General features: G+C 29.7%; 2 protein-coding genes across 2 annotated transcripts; one reads left to right on the plus strand and one right to left on the minus strand.

Moving 5' to 3' along the window:
- The first annotated feature begins 375 nt into the window (after positions 1-375).
- LOC132947828 (uncharacterized) lies at positions 376-16,345 on the plus strand. Its single transcript, XM_061018055.1, has 6 exons — positions 376-1,157; positions 1,537-1,597; positions 5,951-6,022; positions 11,376-11,512; positions 14,397-14,514; positions 16,137-16,345. Exons 1-6 carry the CDS (start codon positions 1,046-1,048, stop codon positions 16,234-16,236), a joined length of 600 nt encoding a protein of 199 aa, XP_060874038.1. The 5' UTR covers positions 376-1,045; the 3' UTR covers positions 16,237-16,345.
- Positions 16,029-21,430, minus strand: LOC132947824 (zinc finger CCHC domain-containing protein 7-like). Its single transcript, XM_061018052.1, has 4 exons — positions 20,385-21,430; positions 20,114-20,325; positions 18,135-18,272; positions 16,029-17,700 (listed from the first exon to the last, which is right to left on the minus strand). The coding sequence occupies exons 1-4, from the start codon at positions 21,097-21,099 to the stop codon at positions 17,350-17,352; spliced, it is 1,416 nt and encodes a 471-aa protein (XP_060874035.1). The 5' UTR covers positions 21,100-21,430; the 3' UTR covers positions 16,029-17,349.
- Between the last annotated feature and the right edge of the window lie 51 nt (positions 21,431-21,481).

A 21,481-nucleotide genomic window follows, 5' to 3' on the forward strand; every position in this document is an offset into this window, starting at 1 on the left:
ATTATAGATATATTATGCATCTTACGCACATAATATTATAATAATAATATCGTCGTCGTCGTCGACCACTGTTTTTTTTTCAATTATTTTTTTTAGGTTTTTTCCACTGTGAAACGAGTGCGTAACGTCCGTACGCGTACGGCCGCGGCCCGCCGACGACAACGATCCTATTTACGATTTATATTTACTCTTCCCCGCCACGATTCGCCACCACCACCACCACCACCACCACACCGCTTCCGCTTCCATGGCGAACTTGTGTGTATGCGTTGTGCGATAAGATTATATATATATATATATTTATATTATTATTATTTTTTTTCTTTCGTTTTTATTTTCGTACACACCGACTCGCGTACGCGCGCACGCCCCGCCATAAGGTCAGCGCGGCCGAAGGTGAGTCGGTTTGGCAGACAAATAATTATTGTTTGATTGTGCGCGCGTATACTATAATACCATGATATTATATACCTACGAGTGTTGTTGTGACTATAAGGTATCGTTATAATAATATTACCTATTTACGAGCGATAATGTCGATAGAACGCATCGTTACGCGCGTTAGCCTCCCGCGGCCGCACCAGTAGTAGTGTAGTCCTGTACAGTCCCCGCGAACTACACTGCAGCTGTTGCTATACGGTCGCATTCGGCACGACGAGACGTCTCATCGGCAAAGTTTTCGTCGGCGAATTTTTTTTTTCCCCCCCGATTATTCTTGGCCGAGATCCGGCGGTCGTCGTACGCAATACCGTCTATATCGTACACTGCTCGCGTAGTGCACGATAATATTATACAGAGTCACTCGTGTCGTCGGCGTCGTCGTCGCTCGTTTCTGCCGCCAACCGACATGAACGTCATGTCCCTCGGGAGCTCAGCAGCTGTCGTCGAGTAGTCGCCAATATACGGCAGCACCGCGAGAAGAAGCTGCAACGTCGTCGGTGGCCCGTAAAGCACATCGCGTCGCATTATTATAATATACCTTAAAATACAGTGAGTGTGTCGCGTGTGTGTGTGTGTTAGCGTACATGACCGCCTCGACGAAGGGATGTATTCTGCGAGGCCGTACGAGATGAACGAGTACAAATATTCGAAAACCGCGTCGATGCTCGGCAAGCTCGTCCACGTAATAAGGATTTTCGGCGTGTTCACAGCTATCGGTAAGGCACCGCATTGATTTGTTCCGTAGTACCACCTCTGCCTATAATAGGCAGCCACCACAGCCCTGCAGTAAAGTGCACGTACAACTGTCGTATATCTACGTGGTTAGGTCACTATTTCACTAAACAGCCGTTTTATCGGTAAATTTATAGATGTTTTTGAACATTTTTTATATTTTTTTTATACGATTCGGGGTCGTTACAAGTACAACGCGAGATTCTTGTATTTTTGAAAAACACTTATGAATAATGAAAACGATAAGAAAATGGTCGAATTATAATTTTTATATAGATGTAAACTATATAGATATTTGATCTTAAAATGCGATACAGTTATAATACACACATCATTATAATATTATGTTTTATAATTTTTCAGTGATGTTCGGGGTAGGTGTCGACATCGCGATACACCATCACGAATTTGGACTTTACATCATGTAAGTTTATAACTGTACTTATATATAGTTTATACACAATACACTTACACTCACAACCAGTGGCGTAGCCAAAGGTGGGAGCTAAAGGGGACATGCCTCTCCTCATCGATTGTATTATACCTAAATTATATTCAAATTTATAAGTTCACGTGAAAACTTAAATTCCTAATTCTTTTGAGAATTGATAACACATTATCTGATAAATTTATTTTTATTTATTCGTATGGTATCTGATAAATGACTAATGCCTGATGAAAATGAAAAAGGGTTCGTAAAAATAATTTGATATTTGTATATGGTAAAACTGCTCAAGTAATTTTGCTTATTGCTTTAGAAGTTGTAGCTGTCGCTTGTTTTTCACTCACATTCAATTTAAGTAAAATGTCACAATGCCAAAGCTTGGTCAAACTACAGCAAGAAGTTTAGAAGCTCTTTATAAAAATTCCAATAATCAATAATTTAAGAAATATTTAAAGAACTAACTGTAATTGTTTCAAAAGTTAATATCAAAATAAAAAAAAAACCAAACATGCGGAAGACAAACCAGTCATTCATATACAATTAATACAAGTGGCCTTGAAGAATATTTTTGATTTACTATAAAAAATCGTTATAGTATTTATATAATTATTATTTATTATTTTTCTTGATAGTATTATTTTAAAGTTGCAAATTATGTATTTTGATAAGAGATTAAAAATATAATAACCATTAGAGCCTGGAGGATTAAGTCCTGTAAACTTTAGTGCGTATTGCAACGAAACAATGTTATATGAGGCAAAATAAATTAAACTGACCTTCCTATAAATGTCTTAATAAATCTTAAAACTGAACATATTATATGGTGAAACCAATGGAAAAATAATGTTACATAATATATACAAATTACAATAAATGGCCTTATTCAAAATAAAACAAATATGAACAAATCTCAGAATCAGAAATTATTTGGGTTTTTGAGAAAAAGCTCCTAGACGTCTTCGTCTATTACACTGGGCCAAATAATTATTAAATTTAAAAATGTTTGGACTGTTTATGTTATACTTAATACAAAAACTAATTATTGTTCTATATTATTTAAAAATATGTTAAAAAGGAATAATTTGTTTACAGTTGAATGTTTTTAATTAATCGAGCCAATTACGTCTCCCCCCCCCCCCCCACACACACACACAATACCTAATCAAAATGTTAATCCTTACTGACATTTTTCCGTTCAAACAACATCAATATTATTGTTGTCGTTTAATGGTCTTCGTTTATATTTAGACAATTTGTTGAACAAGTGTGTTCACTAATAGGACTTTCATAATATATTAAAAAAACCATCAATGCTGTACACAGAAGGTCATTTTGCGATAAATATATTAACGGTTTATTGTTTTTTTTTTTATATTGACATTTAAAATGTGTTATACCTAGGTACTATAAAAAAAAAGTACAACTATTATACAACGAACGCCGGTGTAGCAATATTACTACAGTAAATAACAGGGCATAGGCACAAATATTGGTATTACTAATAAAATAATAATAATATATAGTAGGTACCTACTACTCACTGAAACTGCGTATATCTGCTATCTATAGAACATTTTTCAATCACCGATGGGTAACTTCTATCGAACGGCTTCTCCGTTAATGCATTTTACTTACATCGTTTGTCGTGTGAGCATTGGGCTGAAATAAGAATAGGTGAATTTTAAAAAGTGACACATTTACGTATCATATTATCATACACTAGATTTATGAGATTACGGAAACTGTATTATCTACCCCCTACACTAGGTAGTGCATAAACGAGTTAATAATCTCAGACGTTATTTTTATTTTAAATAGTAAATTATTGGAAAGGAATCATTTCTTGAATATGACCTTTAAAAATCAACAACATTAATTATTAAACTAATAATAATTATAATATAATATAGTTTGAGTTATTTCACAAAACAGCCTAATATGTATTAATTATACAGTTTTCTTGTAAGTAATAAGAATCGAGAACCCCTTACCTAATTATCTACCTAGGTTCTAGGTAACTATTATTAAGATATCTAATATTGTTTAAGGTACATACACACATTATTCTAAATTATTTGAATATAGTTATATAACTTTTTTAATAAAATCAAATATAATATACTCAAGTCACATTAGATATATTATTAATGTACCTATTTGAATATTGCATATTGCTATGTGAATAATTTTTTATATCTGACTATCCAAGTATCAAACATATTAAATTGTATAATGTTGGTCAGTATATATTTAATATAGTTGTAATTACTTGAAAACATCAATGAGATTATCAGAATCTGTAACTCTATATTTCAATTATATAAAATTATTATTAATTTCAAATATATACATATATGTGATATGTCCTGTTTCCTGAATATTTTAGTAAATAAATACATAGTAAATAAAATACCTATTAATTCAAGTGATTTATGAAAAACAAAATAGTTTTATTTTTATTTGTAAAATGTCAGTTTTGGTTTGAATAATTACTCTTGAACACATCATAAAAAATATTATATTTCACATTTAGAACATAAACCATTCTATCTGATGTCTTGTGCATCCAATTATAATACTATATAGGATATAAATAACATTTATATTAGAATTGCAGATATTTAAATACATTTTAAGATAGTTTGAGTCATCAGCCGGTCTCTCACATCAATATGATATCGTCACATTTCATTATATTTAGGTATTATATACTATTGATGTAGGGTCATTAATCCTCTTAACGACAGAAACAGAACGGAATTTACGAAGATAGGTATAAACGAAAAAATAGGTCAGCGCGATGGAGATGGGAAAAAAAGTTAATGCGTTTTAAAACAAAAAAGGGTGCTGTAGTGAAATATTTTTCATCCCCAAAAATTATAAAAAAAAGAGTAAAGATGAATAATTAAAATATATTTTTATTTTTTACGTTTCAATTTATTATAATTAAATTACTAAGTACCTATAGCAACCAATCTATTTATACTATATTCAAAGAAAAATAGTGACTTGTAGAAAATATATTTATCATCTATACTATATAGTATATACCAATATAATGCTAACGCTATAATGCTAACGAGCCTGAGCATAGGCGGAAATCCATGAAAATTTCAAGGGGGTTAACATTATTAACATTCATTTCGTGGCTTCGATCCTACAAAACTAAAAAAGGAGGAGGCTTGACGGACTTTTGGGGGGCTAAGCCTCAAGCCCCCCCCCCCCGATTTCCACCAATAATCCTGAGCAAAATATGTTTTCAATGATTAGAACAATAATTTCGTTACAAATTTATTTATTTGGATTTTGGCTATTTATTGAATTCAAATAAGACTACAAGTAACATAATTTTGTGCACATATACAAACTTTGGTTATTTAAGATTTAAAATTTAAATGTAGGTAGGTACATAATATAATATTCTGAAAAAAAAAAATAAATTTTAAGTAAATATACCCACGTCAATTTATATATTTATTAAATCCGAGGTTAAATGCATAAGTACCTACATAATATCATACAAAATATAAATAATAAATGTGATATTTATATTCGTATAGCCTTAAATAAATTGGTAATACATTATTATATAAAATACAAAATTAATTTAATGCATATAACACCATCTTCAAGCATTTTCTTGTCATCAATGGACAATATTTTAAAGATTATTTTTAGCCCGATATTTATCAAACTTATGCCAAAAGTAAATTTTTCTTTAAATACCTATATACATTATACCTATAGCATGCGTGTAGCCATACTGTAGGTGCCTCTTGTATACAAAGTTTCTATATTTACTTATTTACAATTCAACACTTTAAAATGTTTAAATCATATTTTACTGTTCTTATATTATTAATAATTACACAACATGCGGCATAGGTTTTCAAAATAATATGCAATGTAAGTTTTCAAAATTTAGAGCATTTTTCATTCCTAAAAGTTGATGACTCTATAAAGTTCATGGACACTTGCATACTTCAATAGATTGAAATATCGAAAGGAAACTACTTTTAGCGGTTTTCATAGTTATATAATATAATATATATTCATATTACACACTTTTATATTATTACTATTTTATAATGCAGATATTTTTCGATACGTGGTAAAGACTACAGACTACATAATATAATATAGTATATTAATCTTAGATCATATTATACTAGTACCTATATGATCTAAGCTAATAATATACCTATATATAATATATTTTAAAATAAAAGCGTCGTAAACTTTTATAATACTTATACTAGTAGTTTACTTAATTGATTTGAAGAGCTACCAAAAAATTTAAATAATTACTCATTTTTTTCTTGTGTTTTTCAGGCTAATGTCATTGTTGGTGTTTTTTTTGGAAATTACTTGGGCTATCACGTTGTTCCTAAATGTATGCATCAAGTAAGTTATTACATTATTATGAAATACGATATAATTATTATTCAAGATTAAAACTATCATCTGAATATATTTTTGGGTCTTATGCTATTTTATCAACGTTCAACAATAAACCATTTTTTTCGACTAGATATAATATAATATTAATCAAAAAATTGTTAAATTATATACATTAGTACATTACTAAAGTCATTAAACATACGTATTAAGTAGGTACTTGAGTACCTTTTACATAAATGCCTACTACATTTCAGCTAAGATTTTTTATACGATAATCTAATAATAAGTTATAATGTTAAAACACATCGATGGACAGGACATTAGATGAATTTGATTGCCAAAACGAGATAAGAAAAAAAATAAAATATAAGATCGTATAAAAGCGCAAAATTCTCAAGTATGACGTAAGTACCGGGGTTTTTCATTCCATAGCATACACCTATCATACAAAAGTTCCAAACGTATACTATCTTAGTCAATAGCTAAATATATTAAGTTTATACAGTGTATCCCAAAAGTCCCGTATCACCCTTAGTATCTCCGTGGAAAATCAATATATTTAAATGCAGTTTTTTTGCCGTAATAAGTATGGAAATTCTGATTGAATAGCATAAGACCCAAAAATATATTCAGATGATAGTTTTAATCTTGAATAATAATTTTAAAAAATATATATTTTAATACATGAAATCGAAAATCATTCATTACATTTTATTTATAAATGTTCGAAGTGACCTCCATTATTTGTAACACAGAGTTGCAGTTTTTGGTCCCATGCATTCTTATCATTTTCTAATGTCTCAAGTAAGATATTTTAAATATTTTCTTCAATGCTAATGGTGTAGATCAGGCAATGATACACAAGATTTTTCAAATAACCCCATAAAAAATCCATTGGTTTTAAGTCAGGAGATCTTGCTGGCCAAAGTACTGCACCTCTTGCGAGTCCAGCATGTGGTTACATAGGTTACATAACAATTATTCTTAGAAATTCAAAATTATAATTAGCTCCAACTTGGTCGATTTTCATTAAGTTAAAATTTTTTTTTTTTAATTGTTTTTAAAAAATATAATCAACAAAGCGGCTATCTTGGAAATTAAAAAAATTTAATTGTCTCAAAAAAATTGTCGGTAATTTTTGAATTTTTGAAAATAAAAATCGAATCTTCTGCTATTCAATCAGAATGTACAGCAAAGAAAACTGCATTTAATTATATTGATTTTCCACGGAGATACTAAGGGCGTGATACGGAACTTTTGGGACATACTATATATCTTATAACTTATAAGTCAATTTTAATTACTACTGAGTGTTGATATAGTACCTAATGCTTACAGCAGTATACCTAGTTTATATTTATATTAAAAAATAAAATATTAATACCCCTATAATTTTTGTTCATTGTACCTATCATTGGCGCAAATGACTTGCGTATTTATAATGACTTTGGCAGTTTGGTGCTTATGTCATAGATATACCTAGCCCATCGCAATATTATTATGAACGATAATGATAAGTACTATGCGTAGGTAATATATTATGCGTTTATATTATATTCTTAAATGAATCGTTTACCGTGAAGGTCAATCGTTCAATCATGTAGTCCAAATCTCCAAATGGCTACAAAATTAATTTAGAAACATAAAAATGTAGGTACCTACCTACAATGACTAACGAAATTGGTTGCCAATAAATCGGTAAATCGCTCAATCACTAAAATAGTAAAGACCATTGATATCTGTGGAGTGTGGACACGGTGTTACGGTAAAAAAAGTATTTTGAACTGTACCATTGTTTTTAGTTTACTTTTTCGATGCGGTAGCCGGTAGGTACCTAAATAAATCATAGTTTTGGGTACGTTATACACTTATACCTATGGATATTAGACAGTATTATTATGTTATGCATAAAATGTTTAATAGTTTTAGAAAAACATGCAGCTTATACTTTATTTGATGTTAAAAATGTCTAGAAAACAACTATTTTTATAAACCCATATCTGACCTTTTTTTGTGGAAAAAAAGAAGTTTTAAAAGCACCGTATACTAAAACAATTTATGAATATAAGTTATTTTTATTGTGTCCAAACGTACCAAGAAGTAAGAACAGCATCAAGTAATTTTTAAACAAAATACGATTTTTTGTAAATATAAATTTAAATAAAATGAAACATAATTTTAACATTATTATACAATAGATAAGATTTTAAATATACAAGTAGGTGCCTAATAAATGTTCTGAAGGCTTAAAGTAAAAGCATGATAGACAAAAAAAATACACTAATTTGTTTTGTAAACCATACCTACGTCTATCCAGTAAAATAAATATATTATATTTCATTAATTTTAAGGCAACTTCCGTCTAAACATCACAAGATAAAACCCGTTACGATCGAGTAAAGATATGCCATATACATTATACACACCAGTACACCACACTCTAGTGTATGACGTATAATCTGGTATATATATTAGTGAATAGTGGCATTTTTTTTTTGAAGACATAAAAATTACATGGACAAAAAACTACGATTTACCATTTTACGCTATATTATAATATTGTATTGTTACTTACACAATCGAACAACGGAAACTAAATAATATGGAGTAATGTATAATATTGTAATAGGTAGTTAAGAACTTCTATCGAGTAGGAAGGTATATAAGTCGTCTGTTTAGCTGCGGGCAAAATAGGTACATAATAATATCATTGATTTATTATTACCTATCTATATATATTATCATCTATTTTAGAGATTTATTATTTTTATTACGGGCCGTGAAAATATAGCCCGGCGCAATATTTCTATCAATTCACCTAGGTCATACGACTATACCGACAATATTATAATAACGTGTTATTAAAAAAAAATATTTACTAATATACTGTACAGGAATTGCCGTATTGGTAAATGGTAATTGGTGTATTTTTATATATTCTCAACCGTTGGTCTATAATATAGTAAATATAATAATACGTATAACAGCGAACGGGCACTAATAATTTATTCTATAGTATGATTTCAGTCGGAACTTAAAATAATACCAGCTAACAATATTATCATAAACGGTGATTTACTCCAATTTGTATGGGGGTGGGGTAATTTACTTTTAATAAAGCTTACATTTGAATGGGCAAACAAATTCGTACAAGAACCATAATATACATTACAATATACATTTAGGTATACCTATACCTAGTGAATTAATGGCTACGTCGATGTAAATATTATTATAATCGAATATTAAATATTTTTGTTTTCTTTATAATCATCTCGATTAATATTATCTGCTCAAAAAACAATAATAATTAACAATCATATTATATAAATTACAGTTATTAATAATAATCAAACATAATATTTCCAAAACAGCAAAAAATCAAAAATGTGATATCCTTTTTAAATTCTATTAAAAGGAAGTAGGTTTTATAAAATACATTTTTTTCATTTTCCTAGATGACTTTACGGTCCACGACCCGATCAATATAAAAACTAATACCGAAGTTCAAAATAAAAACCTATTTTAAAATAACAATAGTAATACCAAATTGTTTTCATATTATAATTACATATTATTTAGGTAATTGTAATGGCCAATAGATAAATTATTTATGTAACTAAATTATAAATAATTATATTTGTCGAACGTAAACATAATGTGGAGGGCTTGGGAATAATTTGAGGGGCCTAGCTAAATAATATTATGTTAATGCATAGAATATTCCTTCAAACGTCGTTCTACTGCATTCGTTATAAGCGGATGCCTGCCACACCAATGCGATACGAAACAAATTTACTATTACAATTTGCAGAATTAAACCAAAACTCTTGTATTTTGACGCTTTCTAAGTTTGCAATATTTTTAATAGAAATTTCAAGTGCGGATGTTGTCAAAATTGGATATTTAAAGAAAAACAGCAATTTATTGTAGTAAGTTATTTTGCTGTTACTAAAAAAAAATATATTATTCGAAGAAACTTGAAACTTTTTGTCACTTAATGTGTGTAGTGTATTATGCATTTATCTACGTAATCTGGGAGGGGGCAAAAACTCTTGAAGCCCCCTCCCCAAGTATTTCCTAACTTAACCTCATAAGTATATAATACATTTTGTTAATACGTGTTAATTCATATTTTTAACCCCCCGTAAACCAAATTTACGCCTATGGTATTATAGGTATGTTTAACTATACGTTCTCCTATACAGAATTAAATGTTCAAAATATTTTATAAATTGTATGGTGCTTATACGACGGACCTATTTACACCGTTTATAGGTACCTATAACGTCGGTACTGACAGTTGAGTATTGGCTTATATTATAACTTATAAGTCAGCAACAGCTATTAAGCTATAATAGTAATATGATACATGATAAATCATATTATAATAATAATTAATTATTGTATAATAATATACTAGCTTGGAATTGAGAACGGAGTTGAACTGGCTAAGGAAAGAGGTCAGTGGAGGCAAGTGGTTGTGGCGGAAATGGGCCTAAATGGCTTGTAAAACGCCCTAAATAGATAAATAGATAGATAATATAATAATATAACTTATTTTTGGCTAAAATTAGTTCAACATACCGTATTACTGATAGAAAAATAAATTACTAATCAGTAATCACTAATGGTGTAATATAAATGTATAACAAAATATCCATAGATTTATTGGCTAACAGTCAATAGGTAAGTATATTATTATATAATAGTATAATATTAATGTTATGTATATTATTATACAAATATATAATGTTTATAATTATATATTTTTAATGTATACGTTTTAATAAATTATCATTTATATATTAAAGGCGAGAATATTACTATAGGTACTTACTAGTATAATATGCCTCGGGCGCAAAATGTCCGAATCCAACCTTGGCGCTAATCGCTCCCTATAGTGGCGACAAAGCACTTAACGTTAACACACCTACTTACAGTGGCTTCAACAGGGGAGGGAGTGTTTTAGGTGTTAAAAGGCCCCCCCCTCTTGGGCCATTTTATGCAAAAAATATATATGTATTTACTGTGTGCTTCAGATTTCTACGAAATATACTAGTATGTCACCATGTTTGATATTGTTAATATTATGAAGATTGATGACTACACAATGGAGAGCAGTATGTAAAGAGCCCCCCCCCCCCAAAAAAAAAAAAAAGAAAGTTATATTTAAATATAAAATTTAATGAATTCCATAAAAAAAATCCTAACTAGGCGACTGCCTACCTAGCTATATAAGGACATGAGGTATAATATTATGCACCGTTCTACCTATATATTGTGTAAATAAATAAACATCATAATACTTTTATGCAATATTTTATGACCATACTTGTTTTTATGTATGTTATAGAAACGAATTCAGTCCGATATTCAACGTTTGGGAAATAGTGCTGTGGTTGAGGCTTTGGAAGAAATCACTGCTGTACACAGTGTTCTCGCTGGTGTTCTTTTTATGGCCGCACGGTTTATGGCTTTCTAACATAGCAGGTACCGATTTTCTATATAAATATATGTTAATAATACATTATCATTTATGCCCGGTTTCCGCCGATTTATACGTATCGTATATTGTAGATATTGTATTGTAATATCAGAGATTTGACCACTACAAATTTCCCTACCATCACCTCACCCCCCCAAAAAAAAAAAATTAAATAGTTTTCGATTTTTAAAAATAAAACACAATCTTGTTCATGCTAAGAGTACCCATATAATAATACAATTGAATAATAGGAAAAACGATTTAACAAAGAAAAAAATATGAATTATTAATTAAACTTCAACAACCAAATAATATGGCAATCATTATTGTGTAACTCAAAAAGATTAATTGTAAATTAATTAACGTTAAATGTAGATTGTAAAAATGTAGGTCTTCCTATAATGATTATAAAATTATGGCTCGTTTCGAAATAATAGTTCATAATAATAATATTATTTTATATTAATCAACCAATAAAATGCATAGGTAACTAAATAAATTTATGAAATTGAGTTTTGTTAGCGACACTTTTCTAAACTAAATAGACCACGTAGGCGAAAATCACAGGGGGGCTAAGGGGGCTTAGCCTATGCTAGATCAATAAAATTTATATCAATATTCAATAGATTCATTGCGACCAGGATTTAGGAGAGTGTTTTAGGTTTGTTTTATCTCGAAATTAAACCCCTACCTATATAGAGTGGATCAAGCCCCAGTCTGATGCCAGTGCATACCTACTAATCCTTTGATGATCAAGTAATTCATAATAATATTAATGCTTCCCAAAAATGTTCAAACTATTTGCCTTCCAATTCCCATGTACCTACAATGAAGTAGAGGGTCTTAAACTTCACTAAATTATACCACATCACCACGTAAATAAATCAATTTATGCATATAATTACTTAATAAATATTCTCATGTTGTAATGTTATACAAAAATAAATGTTCAGCAACATTATAATATTACATAATAATGATTACAATTCGTCTTATACGCAGGTACTTACCTATAGTACCTATATATATATTTCTATTTTATTATATAGGTACTAAACATCGATGTTTTATTATAAGTCTAGAAAGAAATTCATATCTACCTGACCGCCTACTAAAATTATTTAAAATAATAAAAATGTTGAATCACTTAGGTATACATATTTTATTTTCTGCACGTTGGGACTTTGGAGTCATGGGGAATTATTTTCATTTACGATAGACTTTAGTGAACATCGGCACGGGAGGCAATAATTCGTATAAAAATTATCGGCCTTTTTGATTTCGACAGGCAACTTATATGCGCCGAAGCAAGTACTAGCACAATACTACAATAGTGATACATATTATGAATTTTGTCCTTCAAATACGAAAATTGGATTTTGTTTTTTTCTTTATTTATGGTAGCCATTGGTTACATGGAAGAAGAACCAGTTACTTATTAATTAATTTGGCCGCCACGGGCAATGAAGTTCCCTAAATGTCATTGTTTTTTGTTTATTAGTCTCCAGTTTAAATTAGAACTTCCCTATTTTTTTTCACGGGATGGCTCTAGAATCATTAATTGTCCAATCGTCCAGCGGTTATTTTTTTTTTAAATTTATAGTACATTAGAGCACCTACATTAGGTTTTAAGGCATAGTTTTATACACCCATCACCCGGCTCCAAAAAATTGATCGATCAAGTAGGATTTCACCAGTGGCACTATCTGCCCGGTTTTTGCAGCGATTTTTTTTTTTTTTTAAAAACCCTACGGAACCACTCGCTCGACGTGTTTACCGTGATGTTAACATAATATTTTGGTCGTTGATTTTCGGGCCTCGCGGGCAGACAAACCTACCTACAATCTAAACCGAATTGCTCATAAATTGATTATACATTACCTAAGCCGCGAAACACGCCAAACGCTGTAGCCAATCCTCCGCAGGCGGATTGCCCATCTCGGTAGGATTTGTCTCTAACCCGACACAACTCACTTGACAATTGATAAATTATTATGTCTCGCCGAGCGCCGCAGGTATAATCTATAATATAGTATTATGGTTCATTTTTTTCCGGTGCAAAATCAGACGATATGCAGCTAGACAGCCTATATATATAAGAATATATTATACATAGGTTCTTTAGATAATATATAGTTTTACACACAGACGTATAATATAATATACGTCTATGGTTTTACATATTATATAAAAAAAAAGTGTCACCCTGGCCTCAAGCCCCCCTCCCTCCCTCCTCTCCCTCTAAATACGCCACGGATTACAGATGTCTGTACAACTTTCTACAGCGTATAAATGTATAATATATTGAATAATAATCTGTAATATAATATATAGGATTACCTATTACTATTCACAGGTGTGTCTCGCCGCTCGTGTCCCCGTCGACGACGACTCGTTTTTCCCCCACTTTTTAATACGCATTTTTTTTTCAGTTTCCTTGGTAGTATTTATTTTTTTTTTACTACAGCCTAATTTAACTAAAACTTGTTTTTAAAAATAGTCAAAGAAAAACTAGCTTTGTCTGGCTCTCTAGTAAAGAAAACAAACTCTATATAATATGCATAGGCGCAAATTGACTAAATTTTTTGGGGGGACTCAAGCCCCTTTCCCATATTGCTTAGTACCACAGAATATTAAAATTAGTACTAATTACTAGATTTTTAACTGGGGGACTTGACCGGCATTTGGGGGGACTAAGTCTCCCAAGCCCCCCCCCCCCCCTATTTGCGCCAATGATAATATGGACTATCTTGGAAAAAAAAGTTATAAAAGTTATATTGACGGGGACACAAACGAAACGGCCGGCAAACCTTGTACCTATTCCTTGTTTGAAATAAATTCTAATAAATGTATAGTATACCTACAATTTGTGTAACACTTTTCATACAGGTGCCCTGCTGTTGTGGCTATCATTTTTATACGTAGTCATCACGTTCAAAGACTTCGTGCAGAAACGTTCGGACTTTGTTATTGTGCCCAAAGGACAAGCGTCCACGTCGTACGACCAGTAAGTGAGATGGAAAATAATCATATTATATAAAACGTATACTACACGTCATGTGTGTGTGAATATGTGTGCTGTTGTATAGGCTTGTACACAATAATGGTTTTTTCTTTCGGGGATTTCCCCCCCCCCCCCACCATCTATCTGGGACGATTTCCGCTACCGAGCGCTGCAAAATATGAAAAACTTTACCCTAGTTTTTATATTATTATATTATAATGCAATAGGTACCTATATACTGCTGTCAACATATCACATCATATTATCCATTATAAAAGAAATTTCCCTCGAGCTTAGTTGTAAAAACAGTTTTGATAGATACCTATATATAGGTATATGTATAGGTAGATATTAGATAGGTACCTAGGCAACTGTAGTTCCGTCTTCTGTCACACGACAAAAAAATCTGTATCCCGCCATCGAATGTTGTGTGAAGTGTGCAGGTATATCAATACAGTCAGTACGTCGGCAACTCATACTCTACTCTGACGATTTAAATTTACTGTGATTATAATATTATTTCATTGAATTTATCAATACACCTGCCTGTAAGAGTCAATGTATTTATTTATTATTTAAAACCGTTTCGTGGTTGTAGTATTGTACCTACATAAATATATATATATATATAGTACAGTGAATGTACACGACAAAATGTATTATTGTATGAGTATGAGTAATTTGTCTGGTGAAATGTCAGATTAAATATCTGCAGTTACTGCAAAAAGTGTCTGAAGACAAATATCTGAAATGTTAATATAATATTCCATGGTTGATAATTTTAAATAAACAATAGGTAGGTAGGTATAGGTATTTCAGTGTATCTATAGTAAAAAGTCCTTGTAGGGTTTGTAAATTAAAATTTTGAGCAGTGGAAGGTGCCTAGTGCCTACACACTTATTTGAAATAAAATCCAAATAAATTTGTAGTATAATGGCACAGACCCATTTTTTTTTTAGAAATGTGTAACTTTTTAATAATCACTGATTTAAAATAGGTATTTAGAAGTATTCTAGTACAATATGATATGTGACTTCAAAAACAAGATTATCATACCCCCAATGCTTCTTATTTATTCAATTTTTTACATAATTACATCATGACAATGTTAAAAATAATTATGATACTTAATTTTTTATTTATTTAGCAATTATTACTAAACTGTTACAATGGTACTTAATTAAAAACAAGGAATTGCAATTAAAATTAAATTAAAACTATAATAATACAATAATATATAAATTGGTGAAAATTAAACACAAAATATATATAATATGATGTGCAATGCCCGTAGATTAGATTAAGGTATTCACTGTTAAATACAAAATTAGTTATTTACTCTTAATAATCCTAACATCTTTGGTGCGGAAATAGATTAAAGCCTTTGGTGTAAGAAGGAACAAAGTACAAAGACGTATTATTATGTTCGGAAAATCTAAAATTAAGAGTTGGTATGAAGTTTTGAACACATTATTAATAGATTAGCGAATCATGGAAGTAAAATATTGGAAGAGGTATAAATTATCCATATCCCTTTATTTAAAAAATAAATATATATTTTCACATTAATATCTTATATTTAATTATAGTTTATAAATTTATACCTAATCATTTAATTTGTTTAGGTACGACGACATAACCGATTTGCTCGGAGACTCTATTCATGTGTCGTTGTCCGCTGACAATCTATCGGAATTGGACCAGGATGGAATATTAGAACTATAATAATGTTGTTATGTACAAATATTTATGTTATTTTCAATAATATATTCTGTAAATACATTCTTATTTAATATTTATTAAATAAATAAAATATAATTTGTTTTGTTAACTATATTAAATTTGTTTGTATTTAAATCTTTTAAATAATTTTGTTTTCCTTAACTAACTTCATAATATGAAAAAAAATATATAACGTAATTTTTATAACCCCCCCAACACAAATAAAAATGATTTTTTTTATATAATGTGAAAATATGTATTATAACTATAATACATTATTATAATATAATAGACAAAAAAGGAGCACTCAGTAGAATACAACATAAAATAATTTCATCACATTTATATATTTATAATCGAATCTATTATACATATTACCACACTGTATTTAAACATTTTGTCTTGGATTGTCAAAAAAATTAATAATTTACATTTTTCTATGATTTCTTTCACAAAAAAACTCTCCAAATATAGTTGTATTTAGACAAGTTTGGGACGAAAATTAAAATAAATAAAGAAGTTGTACAAATTAGTACACCAATGTAAGACAAAAAGTTTAGCAATATTTTGCAAATGTAATATTTAAGCAATTTAATATAATCAATATCATATTCCATCAATCTTCTATATCAAATTGAATGCTAAATATTTATGCAGACCTTAGAGTAACTAATTATTACAGATTTATATTAGAAGTCTGAACTATTTTTTGAAGTGAGCAATTATGGAAATGTAATATAGGTAATACATTGATAATTTAAAATGATAAAATAATATTAAAATTTCCTAGGATTCATAAAAAAAACTTTGCCACAATAAATTGTTACCAAATAATTACATGATATCATAAAATACTAAAATTTGCGACATCAGAGACCGGACTAACGGATATTACAACATTAATATATTTAATACTATGGCGTCATACAGATCCACTGAAGACACAATTAAATGTAATAAATCTATCTACGCTAGATTATATTAAGCTTAATATAATATTATACTAAATAACGGATACTTAAGAGTATCACTAAATAAAAAAAAATCAATATGGGTTAACAGATTAAAAATCTAATCTATTATTTTTAAGTAAATAGTCATTTGAATTGTCAATTCTCAAATGTTGACACTTAATTTTTTTTTCTTGAAAAAATTTCTTTTTGTAAGAGTACGTTGCAATGTAACATCTTGTATATTAACATCAATATTTATGGATTCGTTATCAGAAATTGTGAGATTACTTTTATTTTTATTTTTTGAATGTTTTGCCTTGGCTTGCAATCGTTTTGCTTTTTTAGTTTTACCAGAATCAACAGATTTTGGACTATTTTTACTTTTCTCTTTGACATAGGGAGTTAATGTCGATGAAGATTCAGACTTTCTTGTAGTAGATTTCCTTGACTCAGTATTTGATCTAGAAGTAGATTGAGCAAATTCGTTACTTTCAGGTTCTGGTGCAGTAGAAATCTAAAACATATCCAAATAAAAGTTTTATAACTACAATCAATTTATTTTTTAAAACAATTTATATTTTATATTTGTAGATTATAATATGGTATAGTATGGTTAGACCCATGTCCTGATAACTTGAGGCATATAGTATTAGCGACAAATCTCTGACTGATATGCTTGATGTGAGCGTGATACGTGCACAAAGATATGTCACATATTTATCTGATATATATATATATAAATATAAACCAACAGTTAAATATGGTACGGTTTGCCTAATCCATGCGCACTTTAAGAATCTCAGTTAGAGACTCTTACTCGTCACTTATATGTGCTTCAAATTGTTAATACAGCCGAGATAGGTTCATCCATAGTATATGATTTAAGGATCTAACACTATAAATAGTAATTATTTTTAGTATATAATATTATAATCTGTTAATACTTACAGTACTATGAAATTGACGCCAGGTTTCTGTGCAATTACTTGATTCATGACCGACATCATTACATATATTACATTTGACTCTGATCATTGATAAACAGATACTACAATTATTTGTAAAATTTTTTTGCCAAGTTCCACACTAAAACATAAAGCAATTTGATTAATAGATAAATTAAAATAGTATAGCTACTTGAGCATAATTATAACTAGTTTTAAACACTAGGTAATACAATTAAATTAAGATGCAAAAAAAGCCCAATCTACCATTTCTATTCTAGTCACATAGGTTAAGTGAATGTCACACCCGCATGTGTTGCTCCGTCTTACACACATACAATATAGACAAAACATGTTTACGCAGTCTGAAGAGAACTCGCTCAATTTTGGTTTTAGAGTAAAAATACTTATTATATAATTGAATTCTGATAATAATTCTGAGGGCAAGTCATTGCGGTTTTTCCATTATAATCAATATAACGTTCATTATATCGTTTAGAAATAGAAAAAATTTCAACATTTTTAAATTACCTAACAATAACACACACACAGCGCACTCCTAGAACAAGACTGCCACAACTCAAAATTCATGAATTTTGAGTTATGACTACTTTTGGATAGAGAAAAATAAGCTCTATTAAATGCAAGAACGCCACATTCAATATTATTTTTCATTTAGCCACTATAGAGATGTGTCAGTATTGAATTATTTAAATATTGATTAATTTTCAATGCAAGAGAGCCATATTTACTTTATGGCAGTATACTTATTTTTTATTTATCCAAATTATCACTGAAGTCAAAATTCAAGACTGCCTTATTTCGACTTGTGGCGTTCTTGCACTGAATAAAAACTAATTATCGTGTAATATGTAGAGTGCAAAACAGCAATATTTAGAGTTGTGGCAGTATTGCATTTTTTCATGGCTTAAATTCAATACTGCCATATTTTAATAAGTGGCCATCTAAAAATCAATTTCTGTATTCAATACAGTCGCATCTCAAAATATGGCAGTCTTGCATTTACTTAAAAAATTGTAAATGGCCACAAGTCTAAATTTTTGGGTTTAAGAGTGAATTTCAAAATATTAGAAAAATTAATATTGTAAAGTATGATTGTAAGTATTTAAGTGTTAAATTTCAAACGCATAAGTAAAAAACTCATTAAAATATCTTAGGTCCAAACTTCAAATTAATTTTTCTCAAAACTATAAATTTTGAGTTGTGGCAGTCTTATTCTAGGAGTGCGACAGGTGTGATGTCCTCTTAAGGACATAATGTTATGAGCACTGAATGGTAAAAATGGAAAATTAAAATGTTCCAATGTCCATACGTAATTTAAGATATCACTACTTGTAAGTATACTCTATTCCAAATAAGTCTGGAAAAAAATCCCGACGGAAACGTGTCGCAGCTTGTGCATTTGCAGTCTCATAGGCTGCGGTCAGCGAGGCTGACTACTGCAGCTAATCACAGCGATTCTACCATTCAGAGGCTGCGCAGTTTTTTCAAACTTAGTAAAATTATTTGAAATAGAGTATAGTAACAAATAACAATACAATAATATGTAGACTTTTTTAAAGATATAATACATTTTTGGATGATGACGACGCACACACTTTTAACAGATCACGTTTAAAAATTAGAATGAATTGACCTCTTATAAAATGTAAAGATAAGATTATTATCTAGGGCATTTGTTATATTTTAATTTCCAAGTGAGTTATGTGTATTTTAAGAAGTACAAACAATTTACGATTTTAAAATACTATGAGTATTACGTATAACGGAGCACAACGTGATCTGCTGAGTGTAAAATTTGGTATGTCAAACATGTGTAAGACAGAGACAACATATGCGGGTGCGACGTCCTATTAAACAAATATTAATAAAATCAATTATTTATCTTTCAATACAATTTTTCTAACAACCTATAGTAAATATTATAATAAAAATTGTTTATTAGAATCAAATAAAACTTACCGATAGACATATTTTTTTATTACAGCTATGAAAATGATGTCCTTCCACTCCACACATAATACAAATTGGAGGTTTATATTGATCCTTGCAATTATACCCAGTATGACCGAATTGTCTACAAATATTACATCTCATTCTAGGTGTATTTGAATTATATTTATTTACATCCATGGGATCCAAAGACCAATCAACTGGATTCGAGCCATATTTTTCTAAATTTGTAAAATATTAAAAATGATTAACACGTTCAAATAAAAACATAAGAATTTACCTTTAATTTTGTTAAGTTCTTCTTTACAGTCATAATTTCGTTTTGACTTTTGAATTTTAGTATAAAATTTAACCATATCTGGAGTCCATGTCTTTGGGCATCTATACCACAAACTACATTCAGTTGGTTTTCCAATACGATATTGTTTCAAAATTTCACTAGCGGTCATTGGCGTTGCTCGTTCATTATTCAAAGAGACGTTTAAAGAAACTTTATGAGCACTACTAGTTTTAGTATTCATTTTATTTAACCCACTTTTCTCTTTATATTCTTTCAACGCATCAGTATTTTTAATAATATTAATATACTCCTCAATACTTTCATCATTTACATTTTTCTTTTTCTTTTTTTTCTTCTTTTTTTTTTTTAAACTTGTTTCAATAAATTCAGTATCATTAATTAAACTAGTGATACCTTGAGAAGTTTCAATGTCGTCATCATCTAAAACAAGTGTTGGTATAACACTATTTTTACACACCTCGGATAGATTAACGGTGGAGTCGATAACTATATCGGCTGGATCTTTGAGAAACACAACAATTTCACCATTGGTATTGAATTCTACACCATACTTTGGATCAATAAATGGTGACTCCGATGTCCCTGAAAAATCGTTATGGTGGATAATGCCATAGATTCGAGCTTCGAGTTCTGATCGCGTTTCTGAAAGTTCACTAGAGCAATCACTGTGTTCATCAAATAAATCCAAGTCCATTTTCCATTGTTTTTTAACTTAAAAATAAAGAAAGCGATCTTACACTACAACAAAGCTATAACAGTAAAAAAAAACAAGTCGCTCTGTGTAGCTGAACGAAATCTGCATCCATTTTACGGTTGAAAACGAATCATAAACATTAATTGTGCATAGTTACCGATTGAAAATATAATATTAAGTTTTATATAAATGGTAAATCGAAACAATACATATTTTTATTTATAACAGACGTAATTATACCCGCAACTAGAATACTAGACTACACAGTACACATTACAATTTGTGTTATGTTATGGTTAGAGCCTTTGAGGTTTCATTGTTTCTGATAAAGAGTTTTCATAATAATAATAATAATATAGCCACTTTATTACGCTCTAATTAT

The sequence above is a fragment of the Metopolophium dirhodum genome, chromosome 6 (genome assembly GCF_019925205.1).
Source record: "Metopolophium dirhodum isolate CAU chromosome 6, ASM1992520v1, whole genome shotgun sequence".
Classification (NCBI taxonomy): Eukaryota; Metazoa; Arthropoda; class Insecta; order Hemiptera; family Aphididae; genus Metopolophium; species Metopolophium dirhodum.

Excerpts from the sequence above, each read along its gene's own strand:
- LOC132947824 (XM_061018052.1), bottom strand. The coding sequence starts at position 21,099 with ATGGACTTGGATTTATTTGATGAACACAGTGATTGCTCTAGTGAACTT. Across the intron at positions 20,326-20,384 it reads AGAACTTAACAAAATTAAAG|AAAAATATGGCTCGAATCCA; the intron begins GTAAATTCTTAT and ends TTACAAATTTAG. Across the intron at positions 17,701-18,134 it reads GGCGTCAATTTCATAGTACT|ATTTCTACTGCACCAGAACC; the intron begins GTAAGTATTAAC and ends GATATGTTTTAG.
- LOC132947828 (XM_061018055.1), top strand. The coding sequence starts at position 1,046 with ATGTATTCTGCGAGGCCGTACGAGATGAACGAGTACAAATATTCGAAA. Across the intron at positions 6,023-11,375 it reads TTCCTAAATGTATGCATCAA|AAACGAATTCAGTCCGATAT; the intron begins GTAAGTTATTAC and ends TGTATGTTATAG. Across the intron at positions 11,513-14,396 it reads ATGGCTTTCTAACATAGCAG|GTGCCCTGCTGTTGTGGCTA; the intron begins GTACCGATTTTC and ends CTTTTCATACAG.